This window comes from Anolis carolinensis, chromosome 2 (genome assembly GCF_035594765.1).
Source record: "Anolis carolinensis isolate JA03-04 chromosome 2, rAnoCar3.1.pri, whole genome shotgun sequence".
Taxonomy (NCBI): domain Eukaryota; kingdom Metazoa; phylum Chordata; class Lepidosauria; order Squamata; family Dactyloidae; genus Anolis; species Anolis carolinensis.
The window spans coordinates 219,219,756-219,240,563 of NC_085842.1; the positions used below are offsets into that span (position 1 = coordinate 219,219,756).

The 20,808-nt window shown below is 40.3% G+C and overlaps 1 protein-coding gene across 12 annotated transcripts in view; it reads left to right on the forward strand.

Annotated features, from left to right (window-relative positions):
• spag17 (sperm associated antigen 17) overlaps positions 1-20,808 on the forward strand; it is a 133,123-nt gene that overhangs the window by 32,019 nt on the left and 80,296 nt on the right. For all 12 annotated transcript variants that reach the window (XR_010003341.1, XR_010003343.1, XR_010003342.1 and 9 more), the window contains 3 exons: positions 16,216-16,370; positions 17,939-18,129; positions 20,493-20,578. Coding sequence is in view for 5 of the 12 variants with exons in the window: in XM_062971806.1 (XP_062827876.1) it covers positions 16,216-16,370; positions 17,939-18,129; positions 20,493-20,578 (432 nt within the window). In the remaining 7 variants the exon portion in view is untranslated. The remainder of the gene's footprint in view (positions 1-16,215; positions 16,371-17,938; positions 18,130-20,492; positions 20,579-20,808) is intronic.

Here is a 20,808-nt window from a genome sequence, read left to right on the forward strand (position 1 = left end):
GAATATTAAAGTCCCCCAAAACTATGAGTTGTTGGGAGACCAGGGCCGAATTGGAGACCACTTCTGCTAGCTCGGACAGAGAGACTGCTGGGTCGCGGGGTGGACGGTACACCAGCAGAATCCCCAAGCTGTCTCGGGCTCCCACCTTCAGGAAGACACACTCAAACCTCGAAGACTGCGGAACGGCACATCTGATCAGGGCGATGGACTGCCGAGCAATCACCGCGACTCCTCCTCCCCGCCCCCCAGCCCTGGCCTGCTGATGCACCCCGAAACCTGGAGGGCACAGCTGAGTGAGATTCACACCACCCTGCTCGTCCAACCACGTCTCGGTGATGCATGCCAGATCCGCCCCCTCATCCAGGATCAAATCCTGGATAACAGCTGTTTTACCGTTGACGGATCTGGCGTTCAAAAGCAGGACCTTAAGGCTGGGAGGTCTGTCCTGAAGACTACCACACCTATTCCTCTCCAGGGTCGCAAAAACTCTGTTGCGCTTCTCCCTGGGTCGAAAGTGACCGTTCTTCCTTCTCCCCCAAACCACCTCAATGAGACCCTGCCCGTGGAAACCCTCTCCCCCCTGGAGAGATGACTGATTGAGGTTGCCCATTGAAGGGGGTAGTCAGCTGTCCTGAGATAGAAAAACACCAGCAATACTTGGTTGTTTAAAGGAGGGGCCTATCTCCGCTGGTGTAGGAGGAAAGGAGTCATCTAACAGATCATCATCTAGCGTGGGAAGGGGGCTAGGCACTAATGATGTCTGAGAACGGGACTGAGAGGTAACATAGACATGGCCTAAACCTGGGGGATCTTGTCTACCAAGATTCCGCCTGATGTCCAGGGGGCGAATCAATGGGTCTACTAGTACCCTCCTGAGAGTAATGCCCCACTGTTGAAGTTTGGGCCTATACAAAAACAATTCCTCCATCAGTGTTCTGTCTTCCAATCCCATGAGAAGACAAATGGAGCGGTTCCAGGACTGATAGTCTCTACGGAGCCAGTCGATAGTCTTGATCTTCACTTTCGACCAGCTTAAAGATAGAATTTGTGAGAGAGATGTCCGGACCGCTCGCTTAGATGTCCATCTTCCTCTGTTCAATAGTGAGTCTTGCACTTCCACTGCCACCTTATTAGTTTGCAACAGATGTTGGGAATTGCAGTAAGTGTCCAGGGAGTGTCCAAACAGTTCTGGGGACAGCGTGTTGTTTGTCCTCTGAGAGACTCTATTAGTTTCCTTCCGGCCGTCCCTCCCCTGACTCTGACTCTCTTCCCCAGATAAAGACTCCACCCCATCCCTGGCCCCTTCCAAGCCTGACCTATTGCCTTCCTTCTGCTCCTCTAGCTTTTTTCTTCCCTGGCTTTCCAGAGCATTTAATTCCTCATTAATATTAATAAAGCTGGTTGGTACAGTTTGTATAATGTCTATAGGAGAAGGATTCTTCACCATTAGGGAAATTCCTTTGAATAGATGGTCAATTTTCTTGTTCAGTGTCTCCAACTGTTGTAAAACAGTACTGAACGATTTTCCCAGTAGATCACATAGGAAAAAGAGTTCGTTTTCCCTCGATGTTTCCTGCCAACTCATTCCTATTACCTTTCAAAAACCTTCCTATAATATACCTCTCTAATCTTTCAAAATTACCCCTCGTTTCTACTATCTCTTTCAGCTCAACAGTATCTCGTCCAACATACACATACCTTCATTCACATTCTGGGACCATCAATTTACCAATCAATAAAACTCAAGAACTCTCGAATCCTATGTGATCACTTCCTATGACCTAAGTACCAGGTTCTCAAACCTGCTTCCTATCAGAGTCTCCCTGAAATTAGATAAAAACTTTCTCACTCCTATCTATAATACACACACACATGTCAGGCTTACTTCAAAGGACCAGTCTGAACGCAGATCAAAGACAGCTGCTCTCAAACACAATCTTTATTGAAGAATACATGACTTTGGAAAAGTCGAGAATGACCTAATGTTTACATACATCTAATTTTATCACTTCTGATGCAACGTAACATCACACGCAAATATCATCATCAAACCCCACCTTCTGGATCACATTTCCACCAAGGTTTCTATCCCCCCCACACTACAGCAATTATAATTGTTTATACTTTCACCCCTGAGTTCCCAGGCTCATTTTATCTTCTCCCGCCAGGTGCTCGCATGTTTATGTTATGAAGTCAGATTCAGGGCTTGGAAATTCAGCCCTGGGATCTGGCTGCATGACATGGCGCCCCCGTTTTCTTCGTCCTCCTCTTCGGTTCTTCTTTCACCATAGTCCTGAAACAAATCAAACAATAACTCTATGGGTCCATTTTGTCTAAAGTCCCCATATATTTTTTCAGCAAGCTGCGATGGAAGACTGGGTGTATTTTCCCTAAACTTTTTGGCAATGCCAATTGGAAAGTCACTTCATTGATAACACCCTGTATTCTGAATGGTCCAATATATTTGGGGCCCAGTTTTCTTGAAGGTAACCCCAATTTGATGTTTTGGGTACTTAACCACACTAGATCTCCTTTATCTAATTTATCGCCTTCCACCCTCTTTCTGTCTGCGAACGTTTTATACTTTTTGTGTGCTTCTTTTAACGAAGCAGTCACTTGATTCCAACATTCCATCATTTGCGTTTTCCATTTCCCTGCCTCTGTTCCTTCATTTTCTGTCCACCTCGGCAATTGGGGTAAAGGTTGTATTTCATACCCGTAAACTACTTCAAAGGGGGTTTTGTTTGTTGCTGAATGTATAGTTGAATTAAAGGCTAGTTCCGCAAACGCCAACCACCTAGACCAGTCATTTTGTCTCATGTTAGAGTACATTCGAAGGAACTGCCCAAGCGTTTGCTGAGTACGTTCTACCGCCCCGTTTGTCATGGGGTGAAAAGCAGAACTTAAACTCCTTTCTGCTCCTAGCATTTCCAAGAATTTTTCCCAAAATTTTGCTGTGAATTGTACTCCTCTGTCACTGACTACTCTACTTGGACATCCATGTAATTTGTAAATATGGTTTATGTACAATTCAGCTAGTTTCTCAGCCGATGGTAGCTTCGTCAGTGCTATAAAGTGGGCCTGTTTAGAAAACAGGTCTAATACTGTCCAAATATAACGATGTCCTTTGCTGACTGGCAGTTCTCCCACAAAGTCCATAGCTACACATTCCCAAGGCCTGGTAGGTTCCGCTACTGTCTGTAACAATCCCATAGGCTTCCCTCCTCCCGATTTATTTCTGGCACAATCATCACATTGGACAACATGATTCTTTATGTCCTTCCTCATTCCTGGCCACCAACAATGTTTTGCTATTGCCTTTGTTGTTTTGGTAATTCCTGTATGACCAGCGCTCTGGTTGTTGTGAAAACGATGCAGAATCTTAATCCTTAATATTGCTGGGATATACAGTTTCTTGTTTACAAACCAAAATCCCCCCTTCTGGTCCCCCTTTTCTGCGTTGGACGCGATCCATTGATCTCCTTTATAAGACTGTTTTAGTTCATTTCCCCAGTTATCTTCCCCGCCGAGTTCGACAAAAGCCGTGTCCTCCTTTTGGGTTTGTGCTCTTGTCCTGACAGCTAAGCCCCATTGTTTGTCAGAGAATATTGTCCCCTCCTTTGCTGTGGTTAGGCCTTCGTGTTGAGGCATGCGTGAAAGAGCATCTGCCAAGACATTCTGTTTCCCTTGAAAAAACTTTAATTGAAAATCGAATCTGCTGAAGTATTGCGCCCATCTGATTTGTTTGGGGGACAATTTTCTAGGAGACTTTAAATACTGGAGATTCTTATGGTCAGACCAAATTTCGAATGGGATTCCGCTTCCTTCGAGGAAGTGTCGCCAGCATTCTAAGGCTTTTAATATGGCTAATGCCTCTTTTTCCCATATTGGCCAACTTTTTTCAGTTTCGCTGAACTTCCGTGACAAATATCCACAGGGTTTTAAGTTCCCATTTTGATCCTTTTGCAATAGCACTGCCCCGTACGCACAGTCTGAGGCATCGCAATGGATTATGAAAGGGCTCCTGATATCAGGGTGTTTTAGGATGGGTCCTTCAGTGAAGCATTCTTTTAAGGTCTCGAATGCCTTTTGGCATTCTGGCGTCCAACTCAGTTTGGCGCCGGGAGCTTTCACTTTTGCTGTCTCCCCTTTCCCTTTTGTTTTTAAAAGTTCTGTAAGGGGTGCGGTTATTTGTGCAAAGCCTTTTATGAAGGGTCTGTAAAAATTTGCAAACCCCAGAAATGATTGTAATTGCCTCCTTGTTTGAGGCACTCCCCATTCTTTCACATCTGCTACTTTAGCTGGATCCATAGCTAACCCTTCTGGAGACATCCGATATCCCAGAAAGTCAATTTGAGTTTTATTAAATTCACATTTGGACAGTTTTGCGTACAGCTTTGCTTCTCTTAGTCTCTGCAAAACTTCCCGGACCAATTTTACGTGCTTTTCCTTATCTTCAGAAATGATCAAGATATCATCAAGGAATATGAACACCCCTCTGTACAATAACGGGTGTAGTATTTCATTTATAAGCTGCATAAAGCAGCCGCTTCCATTTTTTAACCCGAAAGGCAAAATTTCGTATTCAAAATGGCCGAATGCGCAGGAAAATGCGGTTTTCCAAGTATCCTCCGGTTTGATCCTTAATTTATGATACGCTTCAATTAAATCCAGTTTAGTAAATATGCTCCCTTTCTTCAATACGGTAATTAAATCCTTGACTAAGGGCATAGGGTATTTATTGTCCTTGGTAATTGCGTTTAAATTTCGATAATCAATGCACAATCTTAGGGAATTGTCTTTCTTTCTCCTAAATAACACTGGAGCCCCGAGAGGAGAATTAGATGGCTTAATGAAGCCTCGAGCCAGGTTTTTATCAATGTATTTTCTCAATTCCTCCTTCTCTTGCACAGACATGGGATACACTTTTGGTTTTGGTAAGTCTGCTCCTGGGGTTATTTCAATCCCTACTTCTATATTTCTTTTGGGAGGCAATTTACTGGCCTCTTTCTGATTGAAAACATCCGCAAAGTCTCTGTATTCAGGTGGCAATAGCTGTGAGTCTATTTCCCCTGCTTCGTCTTCCTCGTCCTCCTCTTCTGCAATTTTGCTTATCTCCCATTGCATCTGCTGTTCTTTAAATGCTAAGCTTTTTCCTCTCCAATCTACTTCAGGATTTGCTTGTTCGAGCCATGGTATCCCCAATATTACATGGTATGTGGCAATAGGGGCTATCACAAAGGATATTCTTCCTCCCCATTTGCCTATTTTGCATGGAACTCCCCGTAATTCCTTTGTAGATACTTCCCCAGCAGCGACTGATCCATCTAGCTGCGAAAATGCAATTGGGGAGTCAAGTGCCATCTGCTGGCATTTCAGCGCTCCTGCTAATTCTGGGGTTATAATGTTCCTAGAACACCCGCAGTCTACAAACGCCTTGCAGGTGGCCCGATTTTCTAGCCCCGAGAGGCAAATTGGTACTACTATCATGCGTTTGTCCCGACTCACCAATCTTTCCGAAGATTCTGGGACCTGCACCTCCTCCTCCGCACGCCTCCCGGTTGCTGGCTTGGGCTTTGGGGCTTTTGGCGGCTCCCCTTTCCGGGCCCAGCATTCCGCTGCTCGGTGGCCCGTCTTCCCACATACAAAGCATCCCGGTTTAGGTTTGTTGTCGTCTCCTCTGGAGGGAATCCCCGGCCTCCCTCCGGGTCTTTCTTGCTTCCTCGTTTCTCCTCGACCTCTCGCCACCGGTCTTTGCTGGCCGCTGCTGCTCCTGAAGCGCTTTACTTGTGCCAGGGTAGATTCGACGCGCCCCGCTAGTTGAATCCATCCCTGGAGCGTCTCGGGGTCGTCTCTGTGCGCTGCCCAGCTGAAAATCTCGGGGCGTAGTCCCTCTTTAAATAGTTCCACTTTGGTTACTTCAGACCACTCCGGTACCCTTTCCGCGAGGTGGAGGAATTCCTCTGCGTACTCGGGCACCGTTTTGTCCCTCTGTTTTATTCCTTTCAGCTGGTCTCGAGCCCTCAATTGCTCTAGCCGGTCTCTGAACCGGTTCTCCAGTGCAGCGAGGAAGCGGGGCACTGACCTCAGGCATGGGTCGCGTCTGGCATGCAATTGCACATACCAGCTGGCTGCTCCTCGCTTTAGTGTGTTGCCGATGGCTCGAACCCTGCTTGCTTCGGAGGGAAATGTGTGTGCGTTGTCTTCCATGTATCCTCTAATGCTAATTAGAAAAAAGTTCAGTTCCTCTGATTCCCCTCCGTATTCCAGCTTGAGATCTTCCCTTCTAGGCATCCATTCTGCAGCCCTTTGATATTGTCTGGGCGGCATGGGGAAGGGTTGCATCAGGTTTCCTCGGGTGGCTCCTTGGAACACGCCGCGCCCCACTCCGGTGGTCATTCTGCGCGGCTCCTGGAAGTCTGCCGCCGCTGTTGGCTCTTCCGCCCATCCGCATACTGGCCTAGCTGTAGCCCCCTCATCTCGCCTTTCCTCGTCGTACGGCACATCCTCCTCCTCTTCCTGGACCCCCCGCTCCTCTCCGCCTTCGTCTGCGAATCCACTGGACCCGATCCCTGGCCCCAGTGGCCTTTCCACCCCGACGCCCATTCGGGGGGTTGGGAGCTCTGTTGGAGACGGCGGCCTCAGGGTCCCCAGGGCTCGCTGACGCTCCACTTCTCGCGCCATGCTGTCCCGGAACTGCAGCTCCTGCCAGTATTCCTCATCTCCCTCGTCCCTTGCCGCCACGGGGCTCTGCGTTGACGCCCGCTGGCCCCTCTGGCTCCAATCTCCTTCTTTGCTTTGTTCTCTCTCGGCGCCATATCGGCTGGCCTCCTTCTGGAGATTCTCTTCCAATAATGGCACCAATCTCCCCACGGTTTCCGACAGCCTGGATAAATTAGTTTCCAGGATGGATAACCGCAGGGCCACGGTCTCCGGCATACTTCCTCCAGATCCCCAACTGGTTTCTGCAGCTGCAGAGACGCCTCTTCCGAGCCTGGGAATTCTCTGGGTCACGCCGTTCGGCTTGGGGTACCCCGTAGAGGAAGCTATGGCTTGCAGCGTCTCTTCTCTCTTCGGCCGGGCCCCTTGCAAAGGCCTCCCTGCCTCATTTGGGCTTTGATCTTCTTCCTCGCTCATTATCACTTCACTGCGAATTCCGCAGGAGGGTGAGAAATGGGATTCTCGACTTTAATGTCAGGCTTACTTCAAAGGACCAGTCTGAACGCAGATCAAAGACAGCTGCTCTCAAACACAATCTTTATTGAAGAATACATGACTTTGGAAAAGTCGAGAATGACCTAATGTTTACATACATCTAATTTTATCACTTCTGATGCAACGTAACATCACACGCAAATATCATCATCAAACCCCACCTTCTGGATCACATTTCCACCAAGGTTTCTATCCCCCCCACACTACAGCAATTATAATTGTTTATACTTTCACCCCTGAGTTCCCAGGCTCATTTTATCTTCTCCCGCCAGGTGCTCGCATGTTTATGTTATGAAGTCAGATTCAGGGCTTGGAAATTCAGCCCTGGGATCTGGCTGCATGACACACACACATATACACACTCAAAAGAAAAAGAGGAAAATAATAATAATAATAATAATAATAATAAAATAAAAAGAAATAAAATAAAATAGATGGCAGGCTGCAGCACTGAAGAAATGATCCAAGCTATTCCTATCTAGAACTTCCTCATTGATTCAGTCTCAACCAGTAAAATTAAACTCTCTAATTAAAAAATAAAAATAAAAAATAAAATAAAATAAAAAAGAAAGAAAGAAAAAAGAAAAAGAAAAGGCTTGATGGTGTCAGGTACAGGAAAACCCTTCGTCACGCGGCACTGGCCCTAGCTGTTGATTCCAACAGGGCAGGGGCAGATGGAGAGGTCGGCCAAGCCCAGGCAAGTCCCAAGGAGCAAGATGGTACACTCCACAGCGCTGCTTCCTGTGTCCTTTAGGAGGATAGGCAATGCAGGAAACCCCAGCGGATGGTGAATAGCAGCTGCAATAACAAGAAGGCCTCCAGGGGGGAAGGTCACTAACAACAGCAGCAGCAGAAGTAGAAGTCTCTGCAGCCTTTGAGCCTTTGAAGCAGCTAGCACTGATAATTGGGTGTTAATGGCTTCGGAAACGGCCAGTCCCAGTCCCAGATGGAGAGCCGCCTCGGGAAGAAAGCTCGCTGTCACATGTCACCTTTCTTTCTCAGTAGCATCACAGAAGGCCACTTCACCTAGCATCAACTACTCTACCGCTTGGATTCCTAGGTTCAAGACACCTCCCTCTTTCCTCAGACCTTACTTATTTTCACAATTCTGGATGGCAGAATGGAGTAGCTGAAAAACTACCACAGATTACATTTTTATGGAGGATTGTGTCTTTCTACTTGCAACCCAGTGACATCACAGACAGCCACTTCACCTAGCCCCAGCCTTTGTAGTACAAACAAACAAACAAACAAACTTTCACACACACATATAGCATTTGTTTTTATACTTATGTGTTTAACCAGTGTTCAGGCTTTTACTATTGACTATAACTGCACTTTAAAAAATTAGAAATTTAAAGTTTCATTTAAAACACAAGAGTAATTTATCTCTCCACATATTGCCATAGTTTTAAACAGTGTATTCTTCAAAATAAACAAGTTGGTCAGATATTTTATTCTAAATTTCTTTTAACTCAATTAAGGTGTATTTTTCCATTTCCAAGGTTGGGTTAAGGTGTTTGGGAACTTGCCCTGTCTTGCCCCAAAACCACAGCGTTCATATGTGATTGAATCTTGGAATGGCGGAATAGATATTAAAGAAACAGATGAATAAATGATAAATAAAACAAAACATATACCAGAACAGCAGCATGAAACTTTCATCATCAGTGCTTCAGAGGGTGAAATTAGTCAATGGAAACCTCTGGTATTCCTTGCTTAAGAAAATCTTGTGAAAATTCAAGGGGTCGTCATTAGAAAACAGGCAACTAGAAAACATATGCACACCGGGTCCCAAGTATTCAGTTCTTCCTAGCAACACAAAAAATACTGATTATAACAAAGACTCATTTCAGTGAGGGGCATTGTGTGGCATGCCTGCAAAGTCACCCCATTCACTCAATGCACATATTCACTTCTACTAGAGACCTGTACAGACTGATTCAGAGCCCTTCTGCACTGGCCAAAGTGCAACAAAATTCATGTTGCAAATATACCATAAAAAGATTTGGGGAGGAGCCATGCTGCAAGAGTAACCGGACGCAGTTGCCTTATCCTCCAACTTAATGGATTTAAAAACCTTTCCCTAAAAACATTTTCAGGGATATAAAAGCAAAGAGATTATCTGCTAAGGACTGGCAAAACAGAAGAGCTCATTAAAAATAATGAGAAAGTGTCCTGGATGCAGATAAATCTTAAGGAAACGAAGCAACAAGCCGGAGCTGGGAAAACAAATCTTGTCCCACTAGCCAAAGAGGAGTCGGGAGTCGGAGGCTGTCTGAGTTCAACATTTCCTGATAACCATGGAGGCATCTGCAGCAGATAAGGTACCGCAAAAAGGAGATAATCTCGAACAGAAGTTAGATTTATTAATGGACATTATGCGGGGAATGGAATCTTCCATCCGTGAATTATCTACCATGGTAAAAGATTCACAGGCTCAATTGTTACAATATAAAATGACAGCAGACTCTCAAGAAAAAAGAATTGTTGAATTGGAACGGGAGGTTAAATTCCTTAAAGCCAAAACAGTTGATTTGGAAAATAGGGCCAGACGTCGTAACCTGAGGTTTTATGGCTGGCCCCAACAAACCAAAAATGATGGATTAAGTAAAATCTTATCAACTTGGCTCAGTGACCTTGGAATTCCTCTCACAGAACAGGACATTGAAAGAGCACACATAGTCTTTCCTCAGAGTGGCTCTAAGACTGAACAAACAAAACTAAAACAGATAATTGTGGCCTTTGCATCTGAGAAAATCAAAGACTTTGTTTTCCGGAGTCTAAGGAAAATAAGGAACCTACAATACAAAGGCAAAAAAATTTTGGTTTATCCAGATCTCTCCAGACAAACAATTATGGCAAGGGACTCCCTTCGGGACATAACAAGAAGATTGGTCGCAGCTGGACAGAGATTCACTTGGGGCTTTCCTGCCACAATCATTGTGTTCAAGGACAATAGAAAATTTACAGCAACAACTCATGACGAAGGAGAAAAAATGATAAACGATTTAACCATTACTGCAGAGAAGAAGGACAACAGGCCAGTTCCAGAGGATGGGGAAATTCAAGATAACCCCCAAGATAATCCCCCAGAAGGAGATACTGAGAAAAGGAAGAGACAAAAAACAGGGAATAAGGAAAAACAAATAGACCCAAATAGAATTGGAACTAGAAGTAAAGATAAATAAGACAGTTAAGAGCACAACCATCTTACTCACTGTCCAAAACAGCATGTATAAACTGTAATCTATATAGACACTTATAAAGACTGGACTATTTTTACAAAGACAATTGTACAAAATACAGTCTAAATAATGATCTATAAACTGTGCAGATAATTTGATTAACTAGATGTACCTCAAATTATAAAGTCTGCCAGTTTATCTGAATAGAATATGAAAATCCTCCTATGAGATGGGAGGGATTTTGGACACTAATGCCAGTACGCCTGGCAAGGGAAAGCCTAATTGGGGGCTTATTGGACCTTATATTGGGATTATGGAATAACTGATGAACACTTAATGACAGAATGACTACTGATATAATTGTTATAATCTATTATTTTTGTGGGGGGTCTAAATGGAGGATAGGGAGGGGGGCAGGGAAGCTTATCCCCAGGAAGTCATCTGGATGAAGGCGAGGAGAATTTACTCAGCCATTCCTCCCTTAGTACAGGGGTGGGAAGCAGAAGCCAGATGGGGAAGGGGGGGAAGGGAGTCATGGGGGTTATGGGTTAAACGGGAGGGTAGGGTAGGATGGGAGGGGCAGGAGGGAACAGTTAAGAATAGAGAGGGAACATTGGTTAACAAAATCATGAGGAGACTGTTAAAAGAACAAACCAAGTATGATGGATGAACTAAATGTTATGTCAGTAAACACAAATGGCCTTTCAACACCAGTTAAGAGACACAAACTATCAAAATTATTAAAAGAAAATCAAGTACATCTAGCATTACTACAGGAAACACACAAGAAAAAGGATAAATCCAAATTGATAAATGAGAGAAATTGGGAACTACAATTTGAATCGAGGGGTTCAAATAAATCTAGAGGGGTGGCCATACTTATAAAGGATAATCTAAATTTTGAGTTAGAAAAGGTAATTAAAGATACTGAAGGCCGATTTATAATGATAATAGGCAAAATAAATAACAGCCAAGTAACTATTGCAAGTGTGTATGCCCCAAATCAGAGACAGGTCAAATTCATAAATAAAATCTGCACAAAAATAAAGAAACAAGCGTTAGGAGATATAATAGTAGGAGGAGACCTGAACTTACAATTATACGAAGAAAAAAAAAATAAAGGAACAGGGAAAGAAGCAAAATGTAAAATAAATTTTAGAAAGTGGAACCTAATAGAGGCTAATAATAGAATAGGGGAAAGAATTGACAGTCCCACTTTCTTCTCACATAGACATTCAACATTCACCACCATAGATTACTTTTTAGTAGGGATTAATAATGTAATGCCAATAAAAGAAATAATGGTGGGCAAACAATGGCCAGGAGACCACGCACCTCTTTATTTAAAATTGGGAAATTATATTAAAAATACAGTGAAAAAATGGCGGTTTAATCCAAAAGTTGCCTATAAAGAGACAGATAGAAAAGGGATAAAAGACCAAATTATTGAATATTTTAACCTAAATAGATCCCCTGGAATGAAAGAATGTATAGTTTGGGATGCTTTTAAAGCAGTAATTAGAGGTAAATGTATAACAATTGAGAGGGGCATAAACAAAAGAGAAAATGAGAGATTTAGAAAATTAAGACTTGAAGAAGAAAAAGCATTCCAAGCATTTCAAAAAGATCAAACGGTGGGGAAAAAAGAAAAATGGTTAGAGATAAAAAAACAACTAGAAAACTTGGAGGAAATTGAAGTTACAAAAAAATATATCTGGGTCAAGAATGACTTTCAAATAAATTCAATAAACAACACAAAGAAGTTAGCAAATCTTTTAAAAAAGAAACAAGGGAAAGCAAAGATAATCAAATTGAAAGACAGGAATGGGCAAATAAAAACAAGAGAGGAAGACCTAAAGGAAATAATGGCAAATTATTACGAAAAGCTTTATATGAACAAGGATACAGTGAGTTCGGAAGGAATACTTAACAAAAAATTAGACACTTTCTCTCAAGCAGTATTGGACTCAAATATAACTAGCAATGAAATAGAGGAGGTAATCAAAAACCTAAAAATTAACTCATCACCAGGACCCGACGGGCTCACTACAAATTTCTATAAAATCTTTCAAAAGGAAGTTATTCCTAATTTACAAATCTTATATAATAAAATTATGGAAAATAAAATAATTCCAGAGACATGGAAAAAATCAGAAATTATAACAATTTTAAAACCAAATAAAGAGGAAACTGACCCTAATTCATATAGGCCTATTACGCTAAGTAATGTGGACTATAAAATATTCACGAAAATTATAGCAAACAGACTGAGAGAGATAATGCCCACATTAATCGAGGAAGATCAGTACGGGTTTATTAAAAAAAGAATGATTGCCGATCCAATTAGAAATATCATAAATGTAATCGACCATGCAACAAGAGAGAGAAGAAAATTACTTTTAATAAAACTAGATGTCTACAAAGCATTTGATACAATAAATCACAATTATTTGGCCAATTTGTGTGAGGAGTGTAATTTAGGGAAAAATATCTGTGGGGTAATTAGAGAATTATACAAAGAAAATCAAGCTGAAATAATAGTAAACGGATCAAATTCCAGAACTATCGAAATAAAAAGTGGAACCAAACAAGGTTGCCCTCTCTCTCCTCTACTTTTCGCCCTAGCAATAGAACCTCTAGCTAACTTAATTAGATCAGATAAAAGCATTAAAGGGTATAGGATAGATAGAGAAGAAATAAAAATTAATTTATATGCAGATGACGCGATGGTCCTGATAGGCACAATGGATGACTCAGTAAAGGCAGTAAAAAAAGTAATTAAAAAATTTGAATCGATCTCAGGCCTAGTTATTAATATTGAAAAATCAGAAATCTTGCATAAAAATCTGACCTGGAAGGAATTAAAAGAAGCCCAATCTACTTTAGGGGTGAAACTGGGGGGAAAGAAGTTAAAATACCTAGGCATTCACATATCTAAAAATTTAAATAATATAATCCAGATAAATTATAATCCACTATGGAAAAAAATAAGTAAACAAATTATTGATTGGAAAAAATGGAATTGGAACATTACAACAAGGTTGAAGGCTTACAAAATGATGATATTACCTAAATTTTTATACTTATTTCAGACCCTCCCTTTCAGCATTCCACCAAAAATAATTAAAAAATGGGACAATTCGATTAAAACATGGATAATAGGCGCCAGTAAGAATAGAATTGCTAACACAGTATTCTTTACGCAACAAGTAAACGGAGGCTGGGGAGCTCCCTGCCTACAAAACTACTTTGAAGCCTGCCAATTGGCCAGGTTACTTGAATTGGACATTGGTGAGCCCAAAAGATGGGTCAGATTAGAGAAACTAATGAATGGATGGGAATACGGATCATGTTTGATCGGGAAAATCGGCAATAAAGACCTAAAAAATATAAAAGGAGGCCCATTGACCTCAACAATGGAATGTTGGAGAAAATGGCAAAACAAACTTCCAATAAATAAAATAGACAAACTTCCAATAGGAGCCCTAGAAAATAGAAAACCCCAGCTATACCGCAATATGATAAAGAACTTAGAACAACATGGAATAACAAAGATTGAGGACTTACTTAAATCCGACGGAACAGTTATACAATGGGAGGAGATAAAAGACAAATGTGGACAGGGCAATTGGCTACAATGGGGAGGGTTGTCTAAAAAGATAACAGATTGGAAGAATAAGGAGACTCCAGAATCAGACTTGGATAAAATAATAAAATGGAAAGTAGAGAAGGAGAAAGGAATCATGGGATACATATATAAAATAATTATGGAAAAACAATATAACACAAAATACACCCTGATAGAAATCTGGAAGGAGGATTTGAATTGCAATGAGAGAGAAATAGAAAAATGGATAAAATCAATTAATAAAATAAAATATTTAAAGATTAAGAAAATGCAACTGAAGATACTTACAAAATGGTACAGAACTCCTATACAATTGGCTTATATAACCGAAACCCACCCAAAACAATGCTGGCATAATTGTGGGAAAATTGGAACATATACCCATATGTGGTGGGAATGCGAAAAAATTCAAAGATTCTATAATATAATTAAGAAGGAAATGAAAGAGCTATTGGGGACGACAATAGAATGGAATAAAACACAATTTTTTGTTCAAAAATTAGAAGGCAATGGGGAACTTAAAGAATGGGAGGAAATAATAAAACATATGTTAGATGCAATCAAAGCCTCAGTTGCCCTAGGATGGAAGGACCAAAAAAAATGGGATATAAAAACGTGGTATAAATACTTAGCCGATTATCTACTTCAAGATTATATTAGCGAAAGGAAAAGCTATTATAAGTTTGGCCAAACCAAGATGACCTGGGAGGCAAAATGGAAGGGCCTTATCTCTAGGATAAAGGGGAAAGACAAATACAAGGAATTAAATAAGATTATCCTTATGATTGAACAACTATAATTAGTACGGTAAAGAGTAGTAAACTGTTCTCAGGGGGGAGGGGGGGAGGGAGAGAGGGGATATAAATATATATAGTATCTCTGTACCCTTACATTATGTAAGAATAAGTTTATGGGCGAGAACGGGGAGGTGGCGGGATCGGGGAGAACTACAGGTAATGTAAATGTGGAATATCAAGATTGTATGTCTCTATTTGTATGTACGTATATATATATATATATAAATAAATCTATATTTCACCAAAAAAAAAAAAAAAAAGATTTCACAAAGCAAAAGGACCATATTACCCTTTAAAAAATACAACAGCCATTTTTCTTAATATAAATTTTTCTTAATATAAAACAAAGCCATTTTTCTTAATATAAAACAAAGACCCCAAACAACAAACTAGCCTAGGATGTAATGGAGGGGGCTTGAATAAAAATAAGAGGAAAACATAAAGGAGGAAGAAAACTTTTTAAAACTTTGTACATGTTTAATCTGTTGTGTAATATTTTTTTATTTTATTCTAACATCCTATGTTATCTTAATTTTCTGTGTGTAATGCAAATATTACTATGGTTGATTTAATAAATAATTTGATAATTGCAAGCTTCAGGATGTCTAATTTGCAGCATCTTTCTTTACCATGTTGTAGAATATATAGGTATAACTATAGATACATAAAAGAATGCAACCTTGTTACTGCATCTTTCTGTTTGTTCACTTGAAGGTAAATTCCCAGACAAGCACCAGCTGTCTGGGAATTTTTTTTTTCTGAAAAGGGAGCATTTGGCCAAATACATTTGGGAACGTCTGATTCTAAAGTATCAACTATTTTGATTCCAACTTCTTTCTAATAGTAGGATCAAGTCCTGGATTGCTGATCCACTTGTTCCTTCCTCAACCTTTTGAAATAGGAAATTACCAGTAAGATACATCAGGATTTTTTTTAAGGAAATGTAGGCTCAGTAGTCAACTAAGGATCAGTAGTCAACTAGACATGAAGTAAGAAATTTGAGCATTCACAGACACTGGTCAATAATGGAGGGTTCAGGAGGTTCAAGAAGTGACTTGAAAAAAAGAGAAATCTAACTATACTTTCCCAGTCTTTATTGGCTCCTTTCTTCAGTCGCACTAATGTTACTGTTGATAATCTGGCCCAGATTATTACATTCATATGGTGGATTGTAAAAATGAAACTATACATCTATGCTTGTTATTCTCTTTTACTATTCATTTGGTTTGCTTTATTTATGGAAGTTTATGGGCAGTTCTGACCTGAGAAATATCATAAGGAAAAAAGACAGTATAGTTGTTTAGCTACAGAATTTGTTTTAGTTTGTAAGCATCCCATGTATCTTCAAACATTGAATTTATTTGTTTTTTTTTTTTACAATATTCAGGTTTTTTACGATGCAACTCAGAATTATAGGTGCATTGATTCTTACTATCACACTCAAGATAATTCTTTGCTGATAGTTATTCATAATCCCATGAACCAGCGTTGTCAATTCCGGGAGTCTTGGGAAGTTGCTTTGCATTCTGATGTTGGATTCAGGTAAAAGATTCCTCTAGCAATATCTACAGGTATTATAGAAGCATAGATATGAAATACTATACTCAATTGTGATATCCATTCTAGTTTTTTCACATGGTGCCTGGTTTTGCTTCTCACTGGAATTGCTATATTTACTTGAGTGTAACATGCCATAGATTGTAATGCGCACCTTGATTTTGAAGATGCGCTTTGCAGAAAAAAATTGTTGTCAAAGATTTGTTGTCGTCCATTCTGCTGCCTGCCTCAGAATGACCAATGGGCAGGTGGAAGCCGTACCCCTTCATCAGGCCAAAGCTAGTGAACTCACCAACCTCAGTGTGACGGATGGATGTCAGCTTCCCAACTAAGCCCTGAGAGGAAGATTTTGAAGGCCTTGTGAATGAGGCCAGTTGGGAAGCCATGCCCCTCCATCAGACTAAAGATGGCGAGTTCACTAGCCTTGGCATTCAATATCCACAGGACTTCTGCCTTTCAGACTTTGTTGCTACTCCTTGATGAAAACGACTATCTGTTTCACTATAGCACATTCTTAAATAAATAGCACCAACCATGAATTGGCCCGAAAGAATTCTCCAGCTCAAATTCTGGCCCATTCCACACAGACTGTGTTGTTTGCTTTCCCAACTAGGGTGCCACTTGAGGACATTTGTCAAGCAATTGCTTGGTTCAGCCACTGACAAATTACTCATTAAAAGTGAACTCCCGATCTTAGGCTGGTATTGTTTCTAGGGAGATCATTTCTTTGTTCTGCTGTATCTTGAACATATTGCTAACATTCCAGTGCCTTTACAACTTATAATGTGTCTTATTTAATTTGATGGAAGGTGACTGCTCATATTGCAAGATACAAAGAGAGGTTGTTTATCTATTAACTGTCGTTCTTCAATTGGCAACTCTCATAATCCTGCCCATCTTCCTCTTGTCATGTCCTGCATGTCCTTCTATGGCTGCATCTGCATCCTTAGAACTTATAGTTTTGGTGGGAAGCCCTTTATATATGATGGCTAGGGGTGACTGGGGCTACTGCCAAAAACTTTATGTAACTCTCTAGAGAAGGTTCTGAATGGTGTGCTGCACAGGCACAGGATAACCCATATAGGTTTGCTGACAGATAACCAGTTGAAGAATTACAGTTATAGGTATGCAATTTGCCCTCTTTTTGGAAACTAGAGGGTGAGAAATTACATTTTTTTAAAAACCATTAAAGCCTAAAATAGTGTTTTCACTGTTAAATGGTTGTACGTTGTATGTTTATACAGCATCACAATAAAATTAATTATAGTTTTTGTTTCTGGTCTTGTGTAGACACCACATCAGATGATTAACTTGGAAATTCAGCAGAAGTAGGCAGCCATTCCTAAAAGTGAATCATTTTATCAGCCACTGTAGCTATTTCTCTAAATTTTACTTTTATCCTCATTGCTTTTTATATGCTTAACAAAATTAATAGTGCATACATATTTTGTAATACAGTACAAACTCATAAAAAACCTAACAAAATGGCATAATATTTTGATATAAAAATGTTTTGACTCATCTCTTCTTATTAATAAAATTTGTTTTTCCAGAAATTACCTGGAATTGGTGGCCAGTTCCATTGAAGAGTGGGTAGTAAGGGAAGAAGCCAAATATCAGGAATTAAAAATGGCTAAGGAACTAGAAGCACTTAGGCTAGCTGCAGAGATGGCAGAAAAGCCACCTGTTGAAATTAAGTCTCCACCTCCTGGTAAAAAAGGTGCTGCCTCAAAGAAATCCAAAAGTAAGTCTGTTACTGTGCAATAGTATACTTTCCACCACAAACTCCTAGAGTTAATGGTTTCAATGCGAGAAGATTGTTCAGGCTACTTGCAGTATCCACACTTATCATGGACTGGGCCTGGCTTTAGCAGGTTAATCACCAAACTGCAATAAATCTTGCCAACCGGAAGGTTGAGAGTTCGAAGCCCGGGTCAGGGTGAGCTCCTGACCTTTAGCCCAGCTTCTGCCTACTTAGCAGTTCTAAAACAAATGTGAGTAGATAAATAGGAACCACATTAAAGCGGGGAGGTATTTTGGCTCAGCCTTTCTATCAGAAAAAAGGAGGAAGTTTACAAATGAAAAAGCTCTTCGGCAGAGAAATGGAGCAACAGCACCCCCTGGTGTCCGAAACCGAGCACAACCTCCAAAGATGCTAAAAGATGGGAAAGCCTATCTATCTGTTGTCTGTCTTGTCATTGTTATAATCGGCATTTAATGTTTGCCATATATGTGCTCTGTGATCCGCCCTTCAGGGTGAGAAGGGCATAATATAAATACTGTAAATAAATAAATACTGCTAGCTGAGCAGCTCAAGAGTCACAACAGTTCTAATCCTTGCTCTTTGATAATGTTGTTGTAAATAATCTTCGGTTCCTTCTGAGGGAAAAGTCAAGATCTAAATTAAACGAATTTAAATGAATACATATCAGGAGGGTAGTGGGTGAAGCCATTGATTACATGGGATAACTCAGTGCAGCCCCCTCCTGTTCTGTCCAGGGTTTCCTAGTACAGGGAGAAGCAGAAGTACTTATCCTACTAATAATGTGAGTAACCAATCACAGGAGCTTCTGTTCATCAAGAAAAAAGAGATAAAGATAAAGAAAAAATTTGAAAAATAAATGCAAAAACATTAGTTGTCTCTAATTTTAATGTTATGGCAAGCACAGCTATAACCCAAAGGTTCTTGCTCCATAAATGAGTGGGTGAGCAATGGGCATAGGATTATGCCTTTGCTTATTTTATCATCCTGGAAAATAACTTCCCGTTTTCTGGCATGAGGGTTCATTGGCTCATAGATGCGGGATGAGATCCTTTTATATTTCTTCCAAGAGCTTTAAGAAGAAATTGAAGTGGATAAATATGTTTGTGCCCCCATATTCCCAGTCTTCACTAATGAGTGAAAAACTTTGCCTCATGAAAGTACATTTTTGCTTTTAGGTTCCGGTCTTGACCATCAAGTTGACTCAAAACTGAGGGGAGAGTAGCCTGGTGGGCTGGAACATATGTGATGTGGGGAGGGATTGTTGTTGTTTTTTTGTTTTGTTTTGTTTGGCCAAGGCTATATAGCTCCAAAACCTTCTGAAAAAGCTCCCTGCTTAGACACAAAAACCCATCTTTGTGAAAACTCAGATGATCATTGAAGAGCCAAAATTATAGGTAAGCATCCTGTTCTTTAATGAGTAGCAATAAAGCAAATGAAGTAAAGTCCTTGGGGACCTTTCAAACACATCTTTTCTCCCTAACAGTTTTAGTCATTACCTTGATTTGAAGCCATGTATGAAGGGTCCTACAGGGAATTTGCATATTTTCTGGGAAAGTGAACACATTCCAATGTACAAGTGAATATGTAATTATCTGTGGCTCACACATGGATTTGCTCTTGCACACAATCACTCTGAAAAAAGTTTAGATGATAGCTCAGGTAAGGTCAGGTGCAATCAGGTTACTTTTCCACAATTATTTTTAATCTCTTGCAATAGCAAAAAAAATCTTGAAATTTAAGTTTTTAGCTGAGTAGTTCTTCTGTTTCCATCTTTCTGACTACTAACACTATGTAACAAAATTTGAAAAAAAATGTTCCTGGTTTGAAAGTGGTATTTGCTGTTTAATTGTGTGATACTTACTTTGAAAGTAGTTGTTATATTCCAGAAACTTTGTTTTTGTGACTTCCACAAACTATGTTGAATTGGTTGCAACTCAATGAGAAGTTCATTGAAAAACTATAGCAAAATGTGCTACAGGATAGCCACCAAAAACAAAGTTTTTGCAGTTTAATAAACTTTTCCCAGATTTATATGATAGAACCAATTAGGAAATGACATGTATAACTCAGGAACAAAAATCATGTTACATAGTGTAATCAAAATGGATGCAGAGAGGAGACACATTCTCAAAACAATTTTTTCAACACCTGAGACTTTGTCTCTTCTCTACATCCCTTCTACTGGATGTTATGTATCCTTTTTATTTTCCCCTCTTTTTTCTTTTCACCTGATAACATTTGTTAAGGAAAGACAGAGAATGAACCATGTATCTCTTTACTTCCTTTTCCCCCTTCTTTTCTGAATGCTATATCTACAATCTTTATTTGTTGTTTTCTCATAGGTACTTCCAAAAGCAAAACTGAGGTATCTCCAGAACCCCCAGTTAAGAAGGAAACTGATATATTTGTTCGAATTGATTCTCTCAAGGTAAAAAAGTAAATATCATTTGTTACCAGTGTTTCTATACTCAGCAAAAGGTGTGTTTACATGAAACAGTAATCAATTGTTTGTGTTAACTATGATTTGTTGTCAAAGTAACTAAAATATTTGATGAGGAAATTTAATTTATGGTGATATTACAACTGCAGTTACTTAAAGTTTCATACAGTACTAATGAAATTTTGACTGGCAAGGTAGCATGGGATGAGGAAGTGGGA